The following is a 19,371-nucleotide window of genomic DNA, read 5'->3' on the forward strand; positions in this document are numbered from 1 at the left end:
GAAAGTAATTGTACCTTGTGACGGGCCCTGCAGAAGGGCCCATCAAAATGTTATTAATCATGCGAAAAGAGACAAGGATAATTCATTTTGCGGTACACCAGTTAAACATTGGGGTGTCCCAAAATACTAATTACAGCAACTTTATGATGTACATGGGCCCATGCAGGCAGCAACCAAAAAAGGCCTGTGGCCCACATATGATTCATTTATGTGAAATGAGAGCAGGGTGATTCTTAAAGTGGCATTGGACCCTTTGGAAATTGGGGTATCCAAAAATACTAATAACAACAACTTTATGATGTACCAGGACCCATACAGCAGCCAGAAAGGGCCCGTGGCCCACACATGATTTAATCATGTGAAAAGAGAGCAGTATGATTTCTTTTTATTGGCGCTGGACCATAAGGTTGTCGGGTATTAAAAAAAGAAAAACCTATGACTACAAATTTATCCTTTACCATGGCCTAAAGGGCCCATGGCCCACACGTGATTTGATTATGTTAACAAAAAGCAGGATAATTCGTTTAGAGGTGTTGGCCCTATTGGACATTGCGGTATCCAAAAATACCAACGACTTCATATTTTAACTGTAACGGGACCCATGCAGCAACCTCAAAGGCCCAATTGCCCACACAGGAATTAATCATTTTTTGGATCATTACACATAACGTATATACAGCGCGTTTAGAGATGTCCGTATCAGGGTTAAAACTTTAAGGCCACTTTTGGTCAAGAAATCATTTTTGTTACCGATAGTAGAGGAATACCACGTGAAAGAGGAACCTTTCCACTTTAATGTGGTCCTATTCGGACATCCTAGTAGGCTCCATAACTAAAGTTAAACGATTTTGAAGAAAAAAAAAGAAATTCTGATCATTACACATAACGTATATACAGCGCGTTTAGAGAGTGGTCCGTATCGGAGTTAAAACTTTAAGGTCATTTTTGGTCAAGAAATCATTTTTGTTACCGATAGGAGAGGTATACCATGTGAGAGAGGAACCTTTCTACTTTAATGTGGTCCTATTCGGACATCCTAGTAGGCTCCATAACTAAAGTTAAACGATTTTAAAGAAAACAAAAAAATTCTGATCATTACACATAACGTATATACAGCGCGTTTAGAGAGTGGTCCGTATCGGAGTTAAAACTTTAAGGCCATTTTTGGTCAAGAAATCATTTTTGTTACCGATAGTAGAGGTATACCACGTGAGAGAGGAACCTTTCTACTTTAATGTGGTCCTATTCGGACATGCCAGTAGGCTCCATAACTAAAGTTAATCGATTTTGAAAAAAATAAAAATTAACCATTTTTCTGATCATTACACACTACGTATATACAGCGCGTTTAGAGAGTGGTCCGTATCGGGGTTAAAACTTTAAGGCCATTTTTGGTCAAGAAATCATTTTTGTTACCGATAGTAGAGGTATACCACGTGAAAGATGAACCTGTCTACTTTAATGTGGTGCTAACCGGACATGCCATTAGGCTCCATAACTAAAGTTAATCGATTTTGAAAAAATAAAAATTAACCATTTTCTGATCATTACACATTACGTATATACAGCGCGTTTAGAGATGTCCGTATCGGGGTTAAAACTTTAAGGGAATTTTTGGTCAAGAAATCATTTTTGTTACCGATAGTAGAGGTATACCACGTAAAAGAGGAACCTTTCTACTTTAATGTGGTGCTAACCGGACATCCTAGTAGGCTCCATAACTAAAGTTAATCGATTTTGAAAAAAATAAAATTAACCATTTTTCTGATCATTACACATAACGTATATACAGCGCGTTTAGAGAAGGGTCTGTATCGGGGTTAAAACTTCAAGGTCACTTTTGGTCAAGAAATCATTTTTGTTACCGATAGTAGAGGTATACCACGTAAAAGAGGAACCTTTCTACTTTAATGTGGTGCTAACCGGGCATCCTAGTAGGCTCCATAACTAAAGTTAATCGATTTTGAAAAAATAAAAATTAACCATTTTTCTGATCATTACACATAACGTATATACAGCACGTTTAGAGATGTCCGGATCGGGGTTAAAACTTTAAGGCCACTTTTGGTCAAGAAATCATTTTTGTTACCGATAGTAGAGGTATACCACGTAAAAGAGGAACCTTTCTACTTTAATGTGGTGCTAACCGGGCATCCTAGTAGGCTCCATAACTAAAGTTAATCGATTTTGAAAAAATAAAAATTAACCATTTTTCTGATCATTACACATAACGTATATACAGCACGTTTAGAGATGTCCGTATCGGGGTTAAAACTTTAAGGCCATTTTTGGTCAAGAAATCATTTTTGTTACCGATAGTAGAGTTATATCACGTGAAAGATGAACCTGTCTACTTTAATGTGGTGCTAACCGGACATCCTAGTAGGCTCCATAACTAAAGTTAATCGATTTTGAAAAAAATAAAAATCATAAATTTTTCTGATCATTACACATAACGTATATACAGCGCGTTTAGAGATGTCCGTATCGAGGTTAAAACTTCAAGGTCACTTTTGGTCAAAAAATCAGTTTTGTTACCGATAGTAGAGGTATACCACGTGAAAGATGAACCTGTCTACTTTAATGTGATGCTAACCGGACATGCCAGTAGGCTCCATAACTAAAGTTAATCGATTTTGAAAAAATAAAAATTAACCATTTTTCTTATCATTACACATTACGTATATACAGCGCGTTTAGAGATGTCCGTATCGGGGTTAAAACTTTAAGGCCATTTTTGGTCAAGAAATCATTTTTGTTACCGATAGTAGAGGTATACCACGTGAAAGATGAACCTGTCTACTTTAATGTGGTGCTAACCGGACATGCCAGTAGGCTCCATAACTAAAGTTAATCGATTTTGAAAAAAATAAAAATCATAAATTTATCAGATCATTACACATAACGTATATACAGCGCGTTTAGAGATGTCCGTATCGGGGTTAAAACTTTAAGGCCATTTTTGGTCAAGAAACCATTTTTGTTACCGATAGTAGAGGTATACCACGTGAAAGATGAACCTGTCTACTTTAATGTGGTGCTAACCGGACATGCCAGTAGGCTCCATAACTAAAGTTAATCGATTTTGAAAAAATAAAAATTAACCATTTTTCTGATCATTACACACTTCGTATATACAGCGTGTTTAGAGATGTCCGTATCGGGGTTAAAACTTTAAGGGAATTTTTGGTCAAGAAATCATTTTTGTTACCGATAGTAGAGGTATACCACGTGAAAGAGGAACCTTTCTACTTTAATGTGGTGCTAACCGGACATCCTAGTAGGCTCCATAACTAAAGTTAATCGATTTTGAAAAAAAAAACAATCATTTTTTGGATCATTACACATTAGATATACAGCGCGTTTAGAGATGTCCGTATCGGGGTTAAAACTTTAAGGCCACTTTTGGTCAAGAAATCATTTTTGTTACCGATAGTAGAGGTATACCACGTGAAAGAGGAACCTTTCTACTTTAATGTGGTGCTAACCAGACATGCCAGTAGGCTCCATAACTAAAATTAATTGATTTTGAAGAAGAAGAAAAAAATATCAACATTTTAAAACGTTTAGGCCACTTTTGGTCAAAAAAATCGGTTTTGTTACCCATAGTAGGTATTACACGTGAAAGAAGAAATTGTTTTCTTTGATTTGATGCTAACCGGACCTCCTAACTAGGTCGATAACTCAAATTAACCGATTTTGAAATAATAATACGTTTGGATCATAACACATTACCGCGCGTTTCGAGCTAATTTTCCCATTTGCATCCCACTCCTGTTAGGATCGAACGGTTTGTAGCCATCGAATTTCAATAAATCAAAGTGTTACTGGCTGTTTTTTCATACCACTTGTAAGAGGAATAACTTAACATCGTCATTGTACCCCTCTTGACTGTTGCATATTCTCATAAATTAATTGTTTAGACATTTGAAAAAAAAGAAAAAAAATGGTATAAAAATTGCCGCCATTTACGCCTTTCTCCACAAGATTTGGTAGGATCACAAGTTTCAGTTCAATATGGATGCAGATTTCGTCCACCATTAAATTCCAAAATTATATTACATGAAACAGCAACAACTCATCTCTCATATGGTGCAATTATTGGCATTTTACAGTATTCATAGCGTTAATTATTATCGCTTTAAAACAGGTACGAAAAAGTAGCAGTCTTGTTATTGTCCGCTAATTTAGGCTGCCCTTAGTGGCTGCTGGGGATCAACTTTCCCGCCACAGCGTACCCAGCGCTCGTCACAGTGTACAAACATCAGTGGCCAACGGCGTGTAACGTTGATGTATACACTATTGGCTGCTGTTAGTGGCTGCTCTTAGTGGCTGCTACGTTCAAACAGGTTTTGCACTATGTAAAATCATTGTTTAACTTAACCGACCAGAATAAATGAAGCACTATATGCTAAATTAGCTTATCGAGGAAGTCATTTTGCAAGAACCACCAATGCTTTGTGCTTATACTACTTACTAGGTTGTAGCAAAGAAATATCTTTGGTTGTAGTTACAATAGCAACTCACGGCCTTCATGGGAAACTTATCTTGCAATCATTTCACTCAGTCATTATCGAAAACTGACTTCCAAGTGTAAAAAACTACCCAAATAATTTCACGTATCGTACAAACTTAGGGAATATAAGTTTTGAACCATCATAAGGATGGACACGTTGCTCGGCTTGATACTGTCATTGATAGACTTGTTCAAGTCTTCATCGTTACACATTAAATGAACATATCCCAAATATAATAAGATTCTTTTTAGCTGTTTGGTGAAGTTGTTTATGACCAGTTATCTCTATCAAATACACAAATAATGATGGTTATGTCTCCGTTAAATTCGACGTGCCCGGTGACTCAGAGATCTGCCGTGAATTTACTGGTGGGGGGGGGGGCGGTGGGGTGATTGGGTCATAAGCTCGGCGGAGGGCAGTAGAAATGTCAGTTTGGTTTGAAGGGGGGGGGGGGGTCGCAAAATAATCTCCAAACACTCCGACAAAGGTGCATTCTGTACCATAATTACAGTATTTGAATATTGTTCAACAAAACTTCACTTTCTTATAACTATTTCTCTTCATTTTGTAAAAAAGAACCGTTTAGTAATTTATAACAAAGTGCACTTTATATTTTTTTAAATTACAATATGGGATACGTGACCATATGACATAGGCCCACTCAGTGCCGCTTGCGACGAACAGAGACGTCCTCTTATAGAGAAAATGTTGGGAGGACGGCTTGTGAGTGGCAAAATGGGATGGAAGGAGGAAAAGACTGAGCAAACCCATCCTCCAATAACTGCCTCTTCCTATGCCTATAAAACATTGTACATAGCATCTCATATAATATGACATGCTGAACCGTCGAACCTACACATACACAACATTAATATCACACATGTGACATTTGGCATTTTTCTGTATTCCACAAGCAGCAGACAACCCAGCATCTTTTGGTTTTGCTAAGGCAAGTAACGTTCGTGTGGCCTAATCACTAAACTAGTCCAGAAATTTGAAACAGGTTGACATATTACGACAGGCATGAATGATTCCTGTGAATTCACTTAGTGCGATGAAAATAGCTTAGTTTAGAGCTGTGGTTCTCAAACTTTTTTGGACGACCGCCTCCTTCAACCATCTTGAACTGTCCCAATGCCCCCTACCCCCTCCCCTCGACTTCGCAATCAGCTGACCAGCTCAAGGAATACCCCAAATGACATGCTAAAATGGTGGCGCTTATAAGTTACAAGAGATGTCTCTGCTACAATATAATCCATACGCGAAAGAAATTGGACCTAGGGGTGGATCGAGTTATTGAATTTCTAATACCATTTTTTGGGTAATTTTGGGTCACAAAATTTATTGTTTTTGTTTCCAGACCCCCTGGATGCCTTATTGTGCCTTAAATTGCTGCAGTGAAGTGTCGTTATCGCCAGGGACCCCCAAATCAGTGCCAACGCCCCCTACTCCCCGTGCACCCTGTAGCGCCCACTGAGACTTCTCAACGCCCCCGGGGCGGCAGGGACCACTTTGAAAACCACTGGTTTAGAGGAAACTACTTTAAATAGTGACGCTGTCTCTCAGCATAAGAAAGAAATAGAAGACACACAGAAGAAACCAGAATGCAAAATGCATTGAGGTTTCGATGACTTCAATGCACTAGACTTCTGCTTGTTAGTATAACCAGAACTAGCTGTTACAATAACACTATGGCATGATAAACACATGTCAGTATACTGTACGTGGCTATACACACCTCCATCAAATACAATAGGAGTCTTGTACTCAATGTTATAAATCCACACCAAGTATTAGAGGTATCCACGATTTCTAGTGTTAGATATCATGTAAAAGGTTTTTTCAGAGTTTGACCTCTGGTGACCTACAGGAGATTTGACCTCACAAGCAATAGGATTCTTGTACTCAATATGGCAAATCCATATACCATGTATGAAAAGTATCCATGATTTCTACCATGAGAAATCATGTTTTGATGGTTTTCAGGCCTCGACAAATATTTTTAAAAGTACTCGCTATTTGGCGACCGTGACTAAAAATCTACTCGCCAAATTACACTCGCCAGTAGACCTATGATTGTTGTTCAAGTCTCCAAACTACAGATCTGCAACATCAATATTTTCTATGAACAAAGGTTAGGCAGTTAGGCAGATACACGGTGCTACGCAATTGCGCATTGGGAAGTCATGTTTCTTTGCAGAACTGAAATTTAAACTTTTTCCACCAAAAGTAAATGTTGAACAAAGTAAAACATGTCGCAGAATAATAAATAAGCAGCTAGGCCTAATGTAATGTCCTAAACAATTAAAGGTAAAAGGTCTGTAAAAACACCTATTAAGATAGCTTGGCTTCTGTTACATTATGGCTCCTATATCATTAGGTATATAATATACACAGTAGCTAGGTGTGCGCAAGTCCTAAGCCTATAAAGTACCTTACTGCTACTTTGAACCGCTACTCGCGACTTCGTACATTTGCCCCGTTATTTATCTTGTCATTTAGCTACAGATTGATGCGCGAAAAATATCGCTATTACTCTACTACACTGCCTAAATCAAAGCGATCTTTTACGCAATGAAAATCTGAGGTTGTAAGAGCATCTATCTTCCAAAAATCCTAGCAGCAACAACAGCAAACTTGTTTCCAAACTCCTTAAATGGTTCTATACTTTGCGAATTATGACTAATAGCCAGAAGGAAACTGCCCTAAGAAATAAGTAAGGAGATGTTTTGACATCTTAAAGTGTATTGGTATTCTGACTGGTATTCTTCACGTTGTTTTGTTAACGAACCCTATTCGAATAGGTAGATCTAAACCCAACCGTTGCTGGCCTAGTAGTAGTAAGTTGAGTCTCGTCTATCCGACATGCTCAGTGATTAACCTCCGCCACGTATTACGATCTTGTGCAAGGTTTATTGCTTCCTCGAAATTGTTAATGTTAACATCCTTAAATTGCGACTTTATTTTTCCAAGCAAGGTAGTCACGGGCCTTCCTATACTGGTTTAACAGTATGTCTCAATGCTTCTCTTAAAAGCAACCTTTGCTGGAGCGTCCTCCTGGAGTCTTGCTACATGACCGAAAAAATCTCAATTTTCTATGTGCGACTATGGATGACCAAGGTGTTTGGTTGGTTTCATTTTAGAGCTCATCGTTTGATAACCAATTGTTTTTGGTCCATCTAATGTTGAAAATATTACGAAATAGTCTCCTTTGAAAAGTGCTGGCCTAGACAACATAAAATTGCTCAAAGGCCTAGCCAGGTTTGTTCAAATTGTCCCATAATCATAAACGTGACGAATATCGAACGTTACTTTTAAGGCCTAGCTATGCTGAAACTGGTGGAAGAGACTTCACAAATTGAGATCAACAGCCGATCCAGACAAAAGCTCGTGAACTCACTGCCAAACTAAGACTGTTTTACACAATTATTTTGCATTGGCAATAGTAAACAAATTACTAGACGAACTGTTAAGCTTCATAAACGCTGCCTGGTCACATCGAAACTACATCCAACCTGAAATAAATACGACGTAAAACGTCCAATAGAACGCTGCACTAAAAAGTCAACCATTTTGCACGTTAAGTAAGGCTTCCGAGCGGCATGTTAAAGCCAACTCAAATATGTTCCAGTTTTCAGTTTTGATATTTAGATTCTACGGATGCCCATAACCTAATTTCTAATTGCCAATAGCCTCATATTCGTATGAGGCGTCGCGCACATATTATCTGATAGGCTGGTCTGTGGGAGATACGGTAGCTTATAAAACAAGGTTTCCACAATTTGGCGTCTGGTGACTCCAACCGACCTTTGACCTCAATAAAATATTGTACTGAACGTGTACCAACTACATACTAAATATGAGAATCGCCCAACCTTCCCTTCTTGAGTTATCGTGTTTACAAGGTTTTCACAATTTGACATCTAGTGACCCCAAATGGACTTGGACCTTCCCAAAAACAATAGAGATCTTGAACTCAATTTGGTACTCCTTCACACGAAATGCAAGATTGATCCAAGCTTTTCTTCTTGAGATATCGTGTTTACATAGTTCACTCAATTTGACCCCTGGTGACCCAAAATTACCTTGATCTCCACAAAAAGCTATAAGCCTTTGCTCATAAATGTGGTCCTCCTACTCACGAAATATGAGATTAGTCCAAGCTTACCTCCTTGAGATATCGTGTGTTCACTATTCGGCTCCTGGTGACCCAAAATTACCTTTGACCTCCCCACAAAACAATAGGGTTCTTTTACTCAATGTGGTACTCAAATAAACCAAATATTAGATTGGTCCAAGCTTCCCTTCTTGAGATTTGGTTTTTACAAGCGAAGCGTCACACACACACAGACGCACGCACCCACGCACGCACACACTCCGCCTGCATGAATGCATAGGTTATGATTATCATCGAAACCAAAAAGTAGTAGCAAAATCAAGATGCGGCACCAACAAGGGTTGACACGCCCCTCTAATAAAAGCGACCAGCGCCACCATTACGGATTTACGCGTTCCATCCTCGTGTTGATTATCTGCGCATATTCATGTGACGCAGAGCCGTATGTGACGTAATGATTACCACCCTCTGCGTAGCATTTTCCCTGGAACATCGGTTCATGTTTACATATTACACACTGTATGAGCATAGCAACGCATCATAAGATATGCGCCGAAACGTTACGTGCGTGATGCATCATGCGTCATGAACAAACGCCTACCACAACTCATACCTTACGTCACACGATCTTCAGGCCATCGCTATGTTGCGTCTGTATATTCCGTATATATGGAAGCGCCCAGTTTAATTAATGACGTATGCGATACCAATATACTGTAAGCCTGAACCAGCGAAGTAAAGTACACGGGAAACTAGAGATACGACGCGCTATGTTATGTTATACATTATCTAAGTGTTGATCGCGTAGCGTCCCCAGAAAACACATTCCTGACGTCACAGAGAGTGCGATATGCGCAATGCTATTCTGCTTCATGTTAATGCGCTTAACTGTCGACACACTGTCGTTGGTTTGTTTACTTGGTAACTGCGACGATTTGGGTCCATCCAGCTTTTACTGCTCAACGAAGTCCGTAAATCTTACTGAAAACAATGGGTCGAAAACTAAAGAATCTTCTGAAACGAAAGAATAAAGGAGAGAAAGCCAATAAAAGAAAACTAACCACTCATAACATTGAAGTAAGTGTTGAAACCTAATATGTTAGTCACGGGTTCATGAAAAATGCTATCGCTGCACTACAGCGGCTATAGGAGTCTGAGATTCGCTGACACAATTCAAAACCAGGGTCCCTAATCAGTAACGGGTGACGAATTTGACTTATCTCTATATCCCTATGGCCAAGCTTACACATATTGCGATGTTGGTCCACGCTGCTCCCCCCCCCCCCTTCCTCACTGGATGTGTTTTTCTCCTTTGCTGTTTTGCGGCAGTAAATTGCAGATATTTACAGAAATAGGAAGCAATAATCTATAGATATAATATAAGTAGAGTGGCAAATTCTTAGTGTTAGAAGGTTATATAAGAGTAGAAATTAGAAGGAAATGCTCAGCACGCTCTACATCATTGCTCCACGGACTTATTTCTCCGGTCAAATCCTCCAACATCATACTGGATGTGGCGTCATCATAAGCTGTTGGCGGATGATGGGGGGGGGGGGGGGCTAGGTAGTTGTGTTTCATTGTGGAAGGTATTTATACTTATCCCGCATATGGAGACTATATAGATTAAGTTAATATTTATTATTCTACTTTTGCTTTAAGGTTCTCTTTGACACTGGCACTAGTGGTCCATATGCTCCTTCCATTCCAACTACATCTGCCGCTAGTAATGCCTACCCAAAGGGCAACGCACCAGCAGCTGCCGCCAATGGTGAGTCAGTGATAAAATCAGATATGAATATTCAACAGGAATAGTTTTGGTAAAATAAACAGGGAAACAATAAATCATCAACAAATCTATTATAGTTGCTTGTTTGTATTCAAATGATATAAATGCAGTGGAAATCACGTTTCGACCGTATGCTACGTTGGCTTTTCAAAAATGAATATTCATTCATAAATCCAAGTCCCAGAATAGAGGGAGACAAGCAAGAAACTAATTAAGCAAGTTGGGAAGATACGACAGCATACTGTTTTTATCTTTTATTTCTTAAGAAATCTTCATACATAGCATTCATCTTTAAATATTGCTAAACTCTGCAGAATCAGTCTTACCGAAGACCAGTGGGACTAGCCTCTCCTTGCAACAGAGGAAGAACAGCACGAGACCCTCATCTGATAAATCTGACGTCATCATAAAGAAGCTGGAGGAGATGACTAAAACTCTATCCTGCGAACTTGCAGAAATGACAGCAAGTAACGATCTGACAAGGTACAGTTTAACAATAAGGATTCCTTTTAAGAATCATCACTACTGTTTACGAATATGCTAGAAGATCAGAAAATGGTCACACATGTTCAGCACTCTGAATTGGAGATGCACCAACAATATAAGAAGGAGCAAAATACTCGGGCCATATAACTTGTGAAGTTTTTGTACACAAATGGTTGCAATAATGGGGAGGGAGAGGGGGTACTAGTCTGCAATGGGTACGGGGAAGTAGAGTAGGAGCCGCCCCGTGCCATTGCCAACTTAAAAAACATTATACTGCCGCCTTCAACTCAGAACGGTCAGTGCCCCAAATAATGTGCAAAAAAAACATGTTGAAATTTCCATTAATCTAATAATAAATCAGGAATTAAATATGTTTTACAGGAAAGATCTTACTGGATCCAAGGGCCGTCTTCAACCTCTTTCCAAGAAGAGGTGCTCCACCGTCTCTAGGAGACCGCAGCCAGACCAACCGTCTGCCCAGGGTGATCAGCTCAAAACAGCAATGCTACAAAAATCTGCATTTATCAAGCAGGAGAAGGGCGCCCTCGATATGCCCACATGCACTGTAAGTAGTATAATAAGAGAGGGCTTGATGTAGTAAAAGCTTAGGCTCAGAGATGATAACAACTATAAAACAAAGTTCTTTGTTTGAGTATAATTCCTTTCTTTCTTATTCAAATAAACTAAGGTTTGATTTCTGATTTATTCTAAGCCTTCATTACTGACGTTATCCCAATTAACGGGGATTTGTTGGAAAACAATAGCAGGATAATTCAGGCGGTATAAAACAGAGAACTTGAAAAATGTTTCAAATTCTATTTTAACAAATAATATATTTGCTCTTTGGAACTTAAATTATGGTGTCTCAGTCAGTTTTTTGTTTGTGATTTTGCTATGAATTTATGACACTCTCGACCGATTGCTGTTGATGTTAAGATTATCTTGAGAGTAAGACATTGAGGAAGGGGGGAGGGGGCGGGGATTGATAAAAACGTTTCGACTCCTCTTCTGAAGCAGTGCGTAGTTTATTGTCTGGCCTAGATCTAAATGGTCTCCAAAGGAGGAGTGTTTTCCTTCGATTATAGTATCCCTTTGTTTGGTAAAGTTTCATTCTGGTATATCTAACTTTATTTTGCGTTTCATTATAGAGTCATGTCGCTGACAAAGCAGTGCAATATACACAAACAGACTCGACCATTCAGACGTTTGATGGAATGGACGGAGCTTCCCCATCCGATAAGACCCTCGGAGGAAAACAAGTAAATAGTTGTTGCTGCTGTCTCATAAAGAAGCAAATATGCTGGAAAAAAATCTAACTTAAACAACAAAAATTCAGTAATTAACAACTATGTGTAAGATTAACGATCCAGTTTGTTAGTCCATGTAGCGACAAAACGTTCACGTGAGAAGGATAAGCTTAGGCTCTATATACATGGGATTGAAAGATACCAGTATTAATCTACCCCTACATCGACTCTACTCACACACTCACATCTCCCCCTTAATACACATTGTATTAATATAATCTAATCAGTGTCTTTCATTCAAATCCATTCAAAATTCACCAAATATTATTGACATATTCTTTTCATTTATTCACAAGAATAACTCGAATCTCGAAGCCTTGTTAGCCAGATGTCTTGGTGTTATGGAGCAAAAGAGTTCTATGAAAGACAAAGAACAGCTTGTGAAGGAGATAAGGGAAGCTCTTGGCCGTGACGAGGTATAAAAACAATAGGCATATCTTAAACTACATAAAAAAATGTTAAAGTTAATCACAAGTTGGTGAAAACGAAAAAGGGCAGTGGCTAGTGACGACACCCATTCAGGAATTCATTAAAACCTTGTACTGGTGAATACTTCCCCCTCCAGCGGAAGGAAGCTGTTTGTCATCACATACAGAAATGTTTGAAAAGTGATGTTACATTTTATCACTATAGGCCTACATAATAAACGAGTAAGGTTGCTTATACAACTCTCTCTTTTTCAGATGACAAAATCACACGTTGTCCTTACACCAGAAAATATCAACTTGCAAGAATGGCAGAAAACTGCAGCCAAAAGACCCTTTGCAAGAAAAGGTTTGGTGAAAATGCTTCGCGACGAATACCAATCACAGTCTCTCTACACTGATACGTCAGACGATGACGACGCTGATAGCTTTGTTTCAGCCGTTTCATCTGTTTCATCTTTGGCCAGCATCTCTGATAACATCCATCAGATGGAGCTTCTGGACGACGTGAAATTACTCACAGAAGGGAAGCAGCATAAATCTATTGGCTGGGTGCTCGTACAGGAGGACGCCCTTACAAAGTTGACAGAAGGTAAAAGGAAACGAATTGTTTTGTATTGGTAAAAATAATGTTTCAGAAAATTAATATAAGTAGTCAGGATGGATCTAAAAACTGTTGTGTTTTGTGTTATGAAAGTCCTTATTTATGTAGGTTATATGACATTTTGTTCTTTCATTTCAGCTGTTCATCACCTCACCTCTTTATTGGCCAATCTCTCCACACCTTATCAAAGGTCTAGCGCCACCAAAACCTTAGAATCCTTGGAAAAGGACAACACCACCCTAACATCTCCTCAATACCCAAACTACCGCCCTCAGCCATTCAACCTTCCACACCGTGGTATGACTGTCAATGATAAAAACAGGGCGCCACCACCTACACCAGAGATGTCGCCTTTACCAAACTTCCCTATTCCATCTCCGGAACTCTTTGGTCAAACTCTTGTTCGTTGTCTTGAGAGAATGTCTGCCATTGGTAGGTTATGAGACAATCTCATTTACAATTTTGGCAGCTTTTAAAAAACGGGACATTCTATAGGGCAGGGGAAGGAGGGGTGACTGGGTGGGGTTGGACTAACAAAAATCGTCAAAGGGACAAATTTGAAAGTGGGAAATTAAGCAGTGATGTATCAAGATTTCCAGCTAAAGGCGTACAAACATAGTAAGTTCTTATTACAAAGTTCAACAAACACATATAAATTTATCTTCTATAAACAGATCGTTTTAAGAGCTATCATTTACCAATCCAGATTCCTCTGTCCTGAATATTAGTAATTAAATACTCCCCTCTTTTCGTTCCAGCTTATTCGAGCCAACCATCGGATTTCATTCCACCACCTTCAGATGAAACCGCCAACAAACACCTGCCGTCGAGATCTGCTTTAAACCTACATCATTAACTTTCAACATTATAAAAATATTTATACCAAAACTATTAAAAATTTCTTCATTATATCTTTAACTTTTTATATACAACAAAATACAAGAAAGAATCCAGAAAAACTGTTACTAAATTTGCAGCGATATCTTTAGTTACTCAAGAATGTTTTACCAGTAGTGGCCTTTTCAAGGACTTAAGACTCGTAGCATAAAATTGCATTAATTTTAATTTGAAGTTGAGATTGTATTGGCTAAAAATGACATATTTTTCCTTTTTTATTTTTTGACAATTTTTTCCATTTTTTTTATTGATTACATATGTTTATTAACTAAATCTTTTTTCTAAAATCTACTCACTTCAAATTAAAATTCCAAAATACATCCAAATTTCTATTAATATTTATAAATTATTTGAGTTTGTTTGGATATTTTCTCTCTTAGCTTTGGAATGAACGTTCAAGACCAGGTAATATTTTTTATTTTTTTGGCTTTTTTATTTTTTTGGCTTTTTATTTTTTTAATATTTTATTCTCAAAATTAGATCAAAACTTGTTCATTTCATTGCTATTTGAGGAGTATCTTCCAAAATTTTCCAAAAATTCGGTAACTACTGTTTTAACATTTCTTGATTAGCGAAAGTATCATAAAATGCCATATTAATTACCAAAAACTAAGCTGCAATTAAAAATCACGTCTTGAATGGAATAAAATGTTTAAACTTTATGAAAATATATATATGGCAGAAAAACTATTTAATGGTAGTTCTTATGTTTGTTTTCTGAATTTTCTTTGTGAATATCGATGATACAACGGACTATTGAGAATTGAGAAATGATGCATTTGGGACACAACAAGAGTCACGTGTTCAGCCTTTGTACAGTCTGCTCATCTCCGAGTTGGGTCCTCGAGTCGAGTCCTGCAACCACCCCAGGCCCTCGCATCAAGTTAGGATTTGAAATTCACTGAAATTTTATCTGTGGCATCTATCTTAGTAATCGGTGCTGGCGATCTTCCAATCTTAGTGATACTTCTTACAGCAGATTTCTGCAAATCTCACTAATTATTTTACTCTTGTATAATTAATTAGTAGTCTACCTTGATATTCCACTATGGCGACCTGTCAATTGTTTCTTTACTCTTAATTAATATAAATTAAGAACGAATTATGTCATTGCTGTGCTTTGTGCAAGTTTTAACAAAGGCACGAACATTCTGTCTACCACATCCTGTTAAGTTATTCAGTTTAACATCGTTTTGTTCATGAGTGTTGAGGTAAAGGAGGAGGGGTTGGGGGGGGGGTAAGAGTGGATGCAAGGAGTAGTGTAACCACATTTGGGGACTGTAATGCAGGGCCGTCTTAAGAGATCACCGGGCCCTGGGCCCGGCAATGAGCGGGGCCCCTCAATCAGGTGAGTTCGAAAAAAGTTGCGTGAAAAATTGACATCCTTGACAATCGCTCAAGCATAGACATGCCTGCATTTACCACCCCTCCCTATGTCACGCTTAAAGCATAAAACTTTAGCTGAATAACATACGTGATACTCAGATTCGAATATTTATGTCAAACTCTCAAGTGTTTCACCAACTCTCGTCACAAGTTGTCAAGTATCGACTTCAATCAGGCATAATGGCCTATTCAATAAGTTTTCCTCCCAGATTAAGACATGGGGTTACTATGATTGCAGGGCCCCTGACATCGCGGGGCCCTGGGCCAGGGCCCATGCGTTAAGACGGCCCTGATGTAATGGTAGTAAACAGTTAAAGCTCCTCACCCTCAAATGAGATTTTTTTCATTGCGACAAAGATCCACACTTAACCCTGTGTTGGAGTTTCAAGGGTTGAAGGGTAAAAGCAGGGTCAGCAGGGGTATAAGTTTGGGTGGGAGGGTTCCAAAGTCTTCAACAATAACAGAAGAAAATAACAAGTTTCAAGATAATGACTTCTTTACTGCTTTTATTACATACTTTTTAGCCTATCATTTTGAATACAAAACTCAATTCTCAAGTGCAAAAATGCAACATAATTTTTTTACATGAATATCTGAATTGAATGAAAGAAAGGAGGATCTTGAACTAAGGCATCAACGACTGGTCTCAGACAGAAATCTCTACAAAAAAATAATAACTTATGAACACTACTACCATACAAAAACATGACTGTATCATAAACAAGTCGTGCCAACCCCTATGAATGAAATACTATATGCTAAAACGTACAAAAAAATTGAATAAAAACAGGTCTATACAATAATAATAATAAAGGTCAAGTTTATTGTTTTCTGTAATGACCTATACCTTATCTGTGATAATATCTGTAAATAATCAATTCATATTATTAAATTTTAAACAAAAGTTACATTTGATTATGATCAGAATACTTCCAATTTTGAATCGTACAGACTTCAACAAATCACTGAGTAAAGTGTGTCTAGTCTTTTATGAGGCTAAAGTTTTCCTTTGATGAATGCAACCCTGATAGAACAAACAAATCTCTCCTAAGAAAGTAACTTCCCAGCTTGTGGTCGAATTTTCTAGTTCAATGCTTTACCAATGGGTGGTAATTAAGACTTTAATTAGTCCTTAATTAAATGAACCCAAAAAGACAAAAACAAAGAACTGTTATCTGCTGCAAAAAGCCTGTGAGGATAAATAGATCAAAGTTAGAAGACCTGAATATTCAATCGTAGCAGGTCCTTCTTTTAAGCCAGTTTGCCTTTGAAGAACCAGCTATGATCAAAATGTCAAGCCTTCTGACTTGTCTAGACATTGAATACTGTATTGAGGGTTGAACTGAGGAACATCTCCAAAGAAGATGCTTTGCCATATTTTAACACTAGCAAGGACATATACAACCATGGCCAAACTCAGCAATGATACATAGAGCCTATAGAGCTGTGTGAATAATAAGTATGTTCTGTGCATAGATCACAAAATTAATATATTTTAATGCAAATAAGTTATTGAGTTTTGATAAAAGTGCAAGAATTTCAATACCATGAAAGGCAGGTCTTTAGACATAGGCACAGATAAATACGGTGGTACGATCGGTTCGTTAAAAAAGGAAATGTTTCTAGATTAAAACGCAGGTGTCACATCTTTAATGGCAAAGATGTTAGTTTATAGGATACCAGGCAAAGTGTTTATCATTCTTGCCTCAGAATTTACTCAAAAACGCAATTATACTGTCCTTAGTCGAGTTAACCAATACGATTTGATTTCCTTGGATCAACCTTATTATGACTCCTGATTTCTACAGAGCGCAGAGATGTCTTTGAGGTTCTCCATCTTTAATTATTGATAAATAAATTTTTGACTATACGAATGAGTAAATAAGTTATTTTAATAATCATTTCTCTCTTTATTTCGCAAATTAAATATTTGACCGTACCCGAATACCATTTCAAATTTTTTATGACAGTCGTCAAGCTTACAAACATTTAAGACACTCTTGAATACTTCTACTATACTGGTCAATACAACCTCTTGAATACAACCCTAGAAGGGTAGAACAATCTCATGCAATAACATTACTTTACTTGCTAATATTTGCTTTAAAATGCCACAAAAAAGCTCACTTGTGTGATGGACAGCAACCAAATCACCAACATTTATCACCGTCTATTATATTCCAGTTAATTACAGGACTTATTCTAACAGTTGAGACAATTTATTATTATATACTATGTCCTGCTTTAAAGAACCTTTTAGTGACAGCATTATCCTGTTTCTATTAGCTAAAGGCCTCCTCACTGTTTATACTGACACTACAAATGCTTTGAAACCATCATATTAATGAAGGTGGTACTAGCAACACAAAATTCCCCAACAGACTGAATTGTTTGTCCTCGTCACACACCTCCGAATTTCCTCTGAGCAATACATTGAATTAGATAGAAGAAAATGATGAAATTTATCCATTGTTATGTTTAATTTGCTTGAATACATTTCAAACTTGATCAAGTCTTTATAAATATTCTGGATTGGTGAGTAGTAATATTTTTCTTATTGTAACCAGTCTAATAAGATAAGTTATGAATACTTATGATTATGTGGATTAATAGCCCTCAAAGTATTTTGAATTTTTACACATCTATCATCAGACCAGTACTACTAGCACAATCAGGTCTCACCCTCGCAAAATTGTATCTTGTAGCCTACACCAGTGCAAAAAAAGTGAATTATCTTAAACACTTACCAATATATCAGAAAGTGCTATCGATGTGTTTTGATCAATATTCACAGAGAACAAGAAAAAGGCATCAGTATATATATTCCTATGATTATATCAACAATGAAGTACCTCCACAAAGTTACACCAATTAGAAAGTACAGTACAAGATTAATAATGGAGCATCTGGCAATCTGGTTGCTATGGACTATGGACATGAATATTCAAATCAGATTAATTCTCTGAAGTATTCCAATGCAACACAGAAGTCACATTTCAGAAGTGACTGTGATATTACCCAAGAAAGTGAATGACAACACATTTATAACCACTGGGCTTATTTTTGTGCTAAAGGACTGCAAACATACACAGCTAAATACTTTTTTTTTAAATGTTGAGTAAAGCACTCTCTCCCCTCCCCTTACCTCCAACCAACACTTACTTATTCACTAACAGGTACTTTGTACCTTACTTATTCAAGAACCATTTACTTTGAATAACTAGGACATGTTGACAACATGATTAGCAAGATACACAGAGGACAGAGGTCTTATGACTAGTAAAACACTTATTACATGTCTGCTATAGGAATACATTAGCTACATAGAAAACACACACACACGCACGCACACACACCAATGGAAGGACGTGAAGACGGTATGATAACAGTTCTGTGGACCTACACACATTCCTCTCCTGACATCAGTAATGGGTTAATGTACTCAAAACCCTCAAATTCCGTTTGGTCAATTTGTCGTAACAAACTCCTGTGAAAACAGAGAAGAAAAGACAAGAGGTTAGCAAGTTTGACTTTTGTTTGTTTCTGGTGTCTTTCTGACATTTAATGAAACAGCCAAAGTAAAATTAAAACATTAGAACTAGAGAAAATATGTCATGGAACTGATTTGAATAGAGAGAAGAAACAAAAGGTGAATGATAAATGAGGATAAATTAAACATTCTCTGCTGACAAACCACAGCTGGAATGAATTGATTCTGCCTTCCAGGCATATAACACTTTACTATGAGTATTTTCAGTGCTGTGAATATCAATGGTATGATGAATGGAAGCCAGATCACACTAGTGTCATAGTAAAATAGAGAAATAATATGCAAGCAGCAAAGTG

General features: G+C 37.6%; 2 protein-coding genes across 10 annotated transcripts in view; one reads left to right on the forward strand and one right to left on the reverse strand.

Moving 5' to 3' along the window:
* Nucleotides 1-9,502: 9,502 nt before the first annotated feature.
* Nucleotides 9,503-16,312, forward strand: LOC139976373 (uncharacterized). The gene is made up of 9 exons (XM_071985079.1): nucleotides 9,503-9,711; nucleotides 10,294-10,402; nucleotides 10,735-10,903; nucleotides 11,288-11,471; nucleotides 12,055-12,165; nucleotides 12,510-12,629; nucleotides 12,897-13,230; nucleotides 13,381-13,674; nucleotides 14,001-16,312. Exons 1-9 carry the CDS (start codon nucleotides 9,625-9,627, stop codon nucleotides 14,096-14,098), a joined length of 1,506 nt encoding a protein of 501 aa, XP_071841180.1. The 5' UTR covers nucleotides 9,503-9,624; the 3' UTR covers nucleotides 14,099-16,312.
* LOC139976372 (protein kinase C iota type-like) overlaps nucleotides 16,015-19,371 on the reverse strand; it is a 64,121-nt gene continuing 60,764 nt past the window's right edge. For all 9 annotated transcript variants that reach the window (XM_071985076.1, XM_071985071.1, XM_071985069.1 and 6 more), the window contains one exon: nucleotides 16,015-19,012. In XM_071985076.1, coding sequence (XP_071841177.1) covers nucleotides 18,925-19,012 — 88 coding nt within the window. In that variant the 3' untranslated portion in view covers nucleotides 16,015-18,924. The remainder of the gene's footprint in view (nucleotides 19,013-19,371) is intronic.

The sequence above is a fragment of the Apostichopus japonicus genome, chromosome 11 (assembly GCF_037975245.1).
Source record: "Apostichopus japonicus isolate 1M-3 chromosome 11, ASM3797524v1, whole genome shotgun sequence".
In the NCBI taxonomy this organism is placed as follows: domain Eukaryota; kingdom Metazoa; phylum Echinodermata; class Holothuroidea; order Aspidochirotida; family Stichopodidae; genus Apostichopus; species Apostichopus japonicus.

What these genes read in the sequence shown, in the direction of transcription:
- LOC139976373 (XM_071985079.1), top strand. Translation starts at nt 9,625, where the DNA reads ATGGGTCGAAAACTAAAGAATCTTCTGAAACGAAAGAATAAAGGAGAG. An exon ending in AAGCTCTTGGCCGTGACGAG is followed by an intron (nt 12,630 to 12,896) that starts GTATAAAAACAA and finishes TCTCTTTTTCAG; the next exon opens with ATGACAAAATCACACGTTGT. An exon ending in TGAGAGAATGTCTGCCATTG is followed by an intron (nt 13,675 to 14,000) that starts GTAGGTTATGAG and finishes TTTTCGTTCCAG; the next exon opens with CTTATTCGAGCCAACCATCG.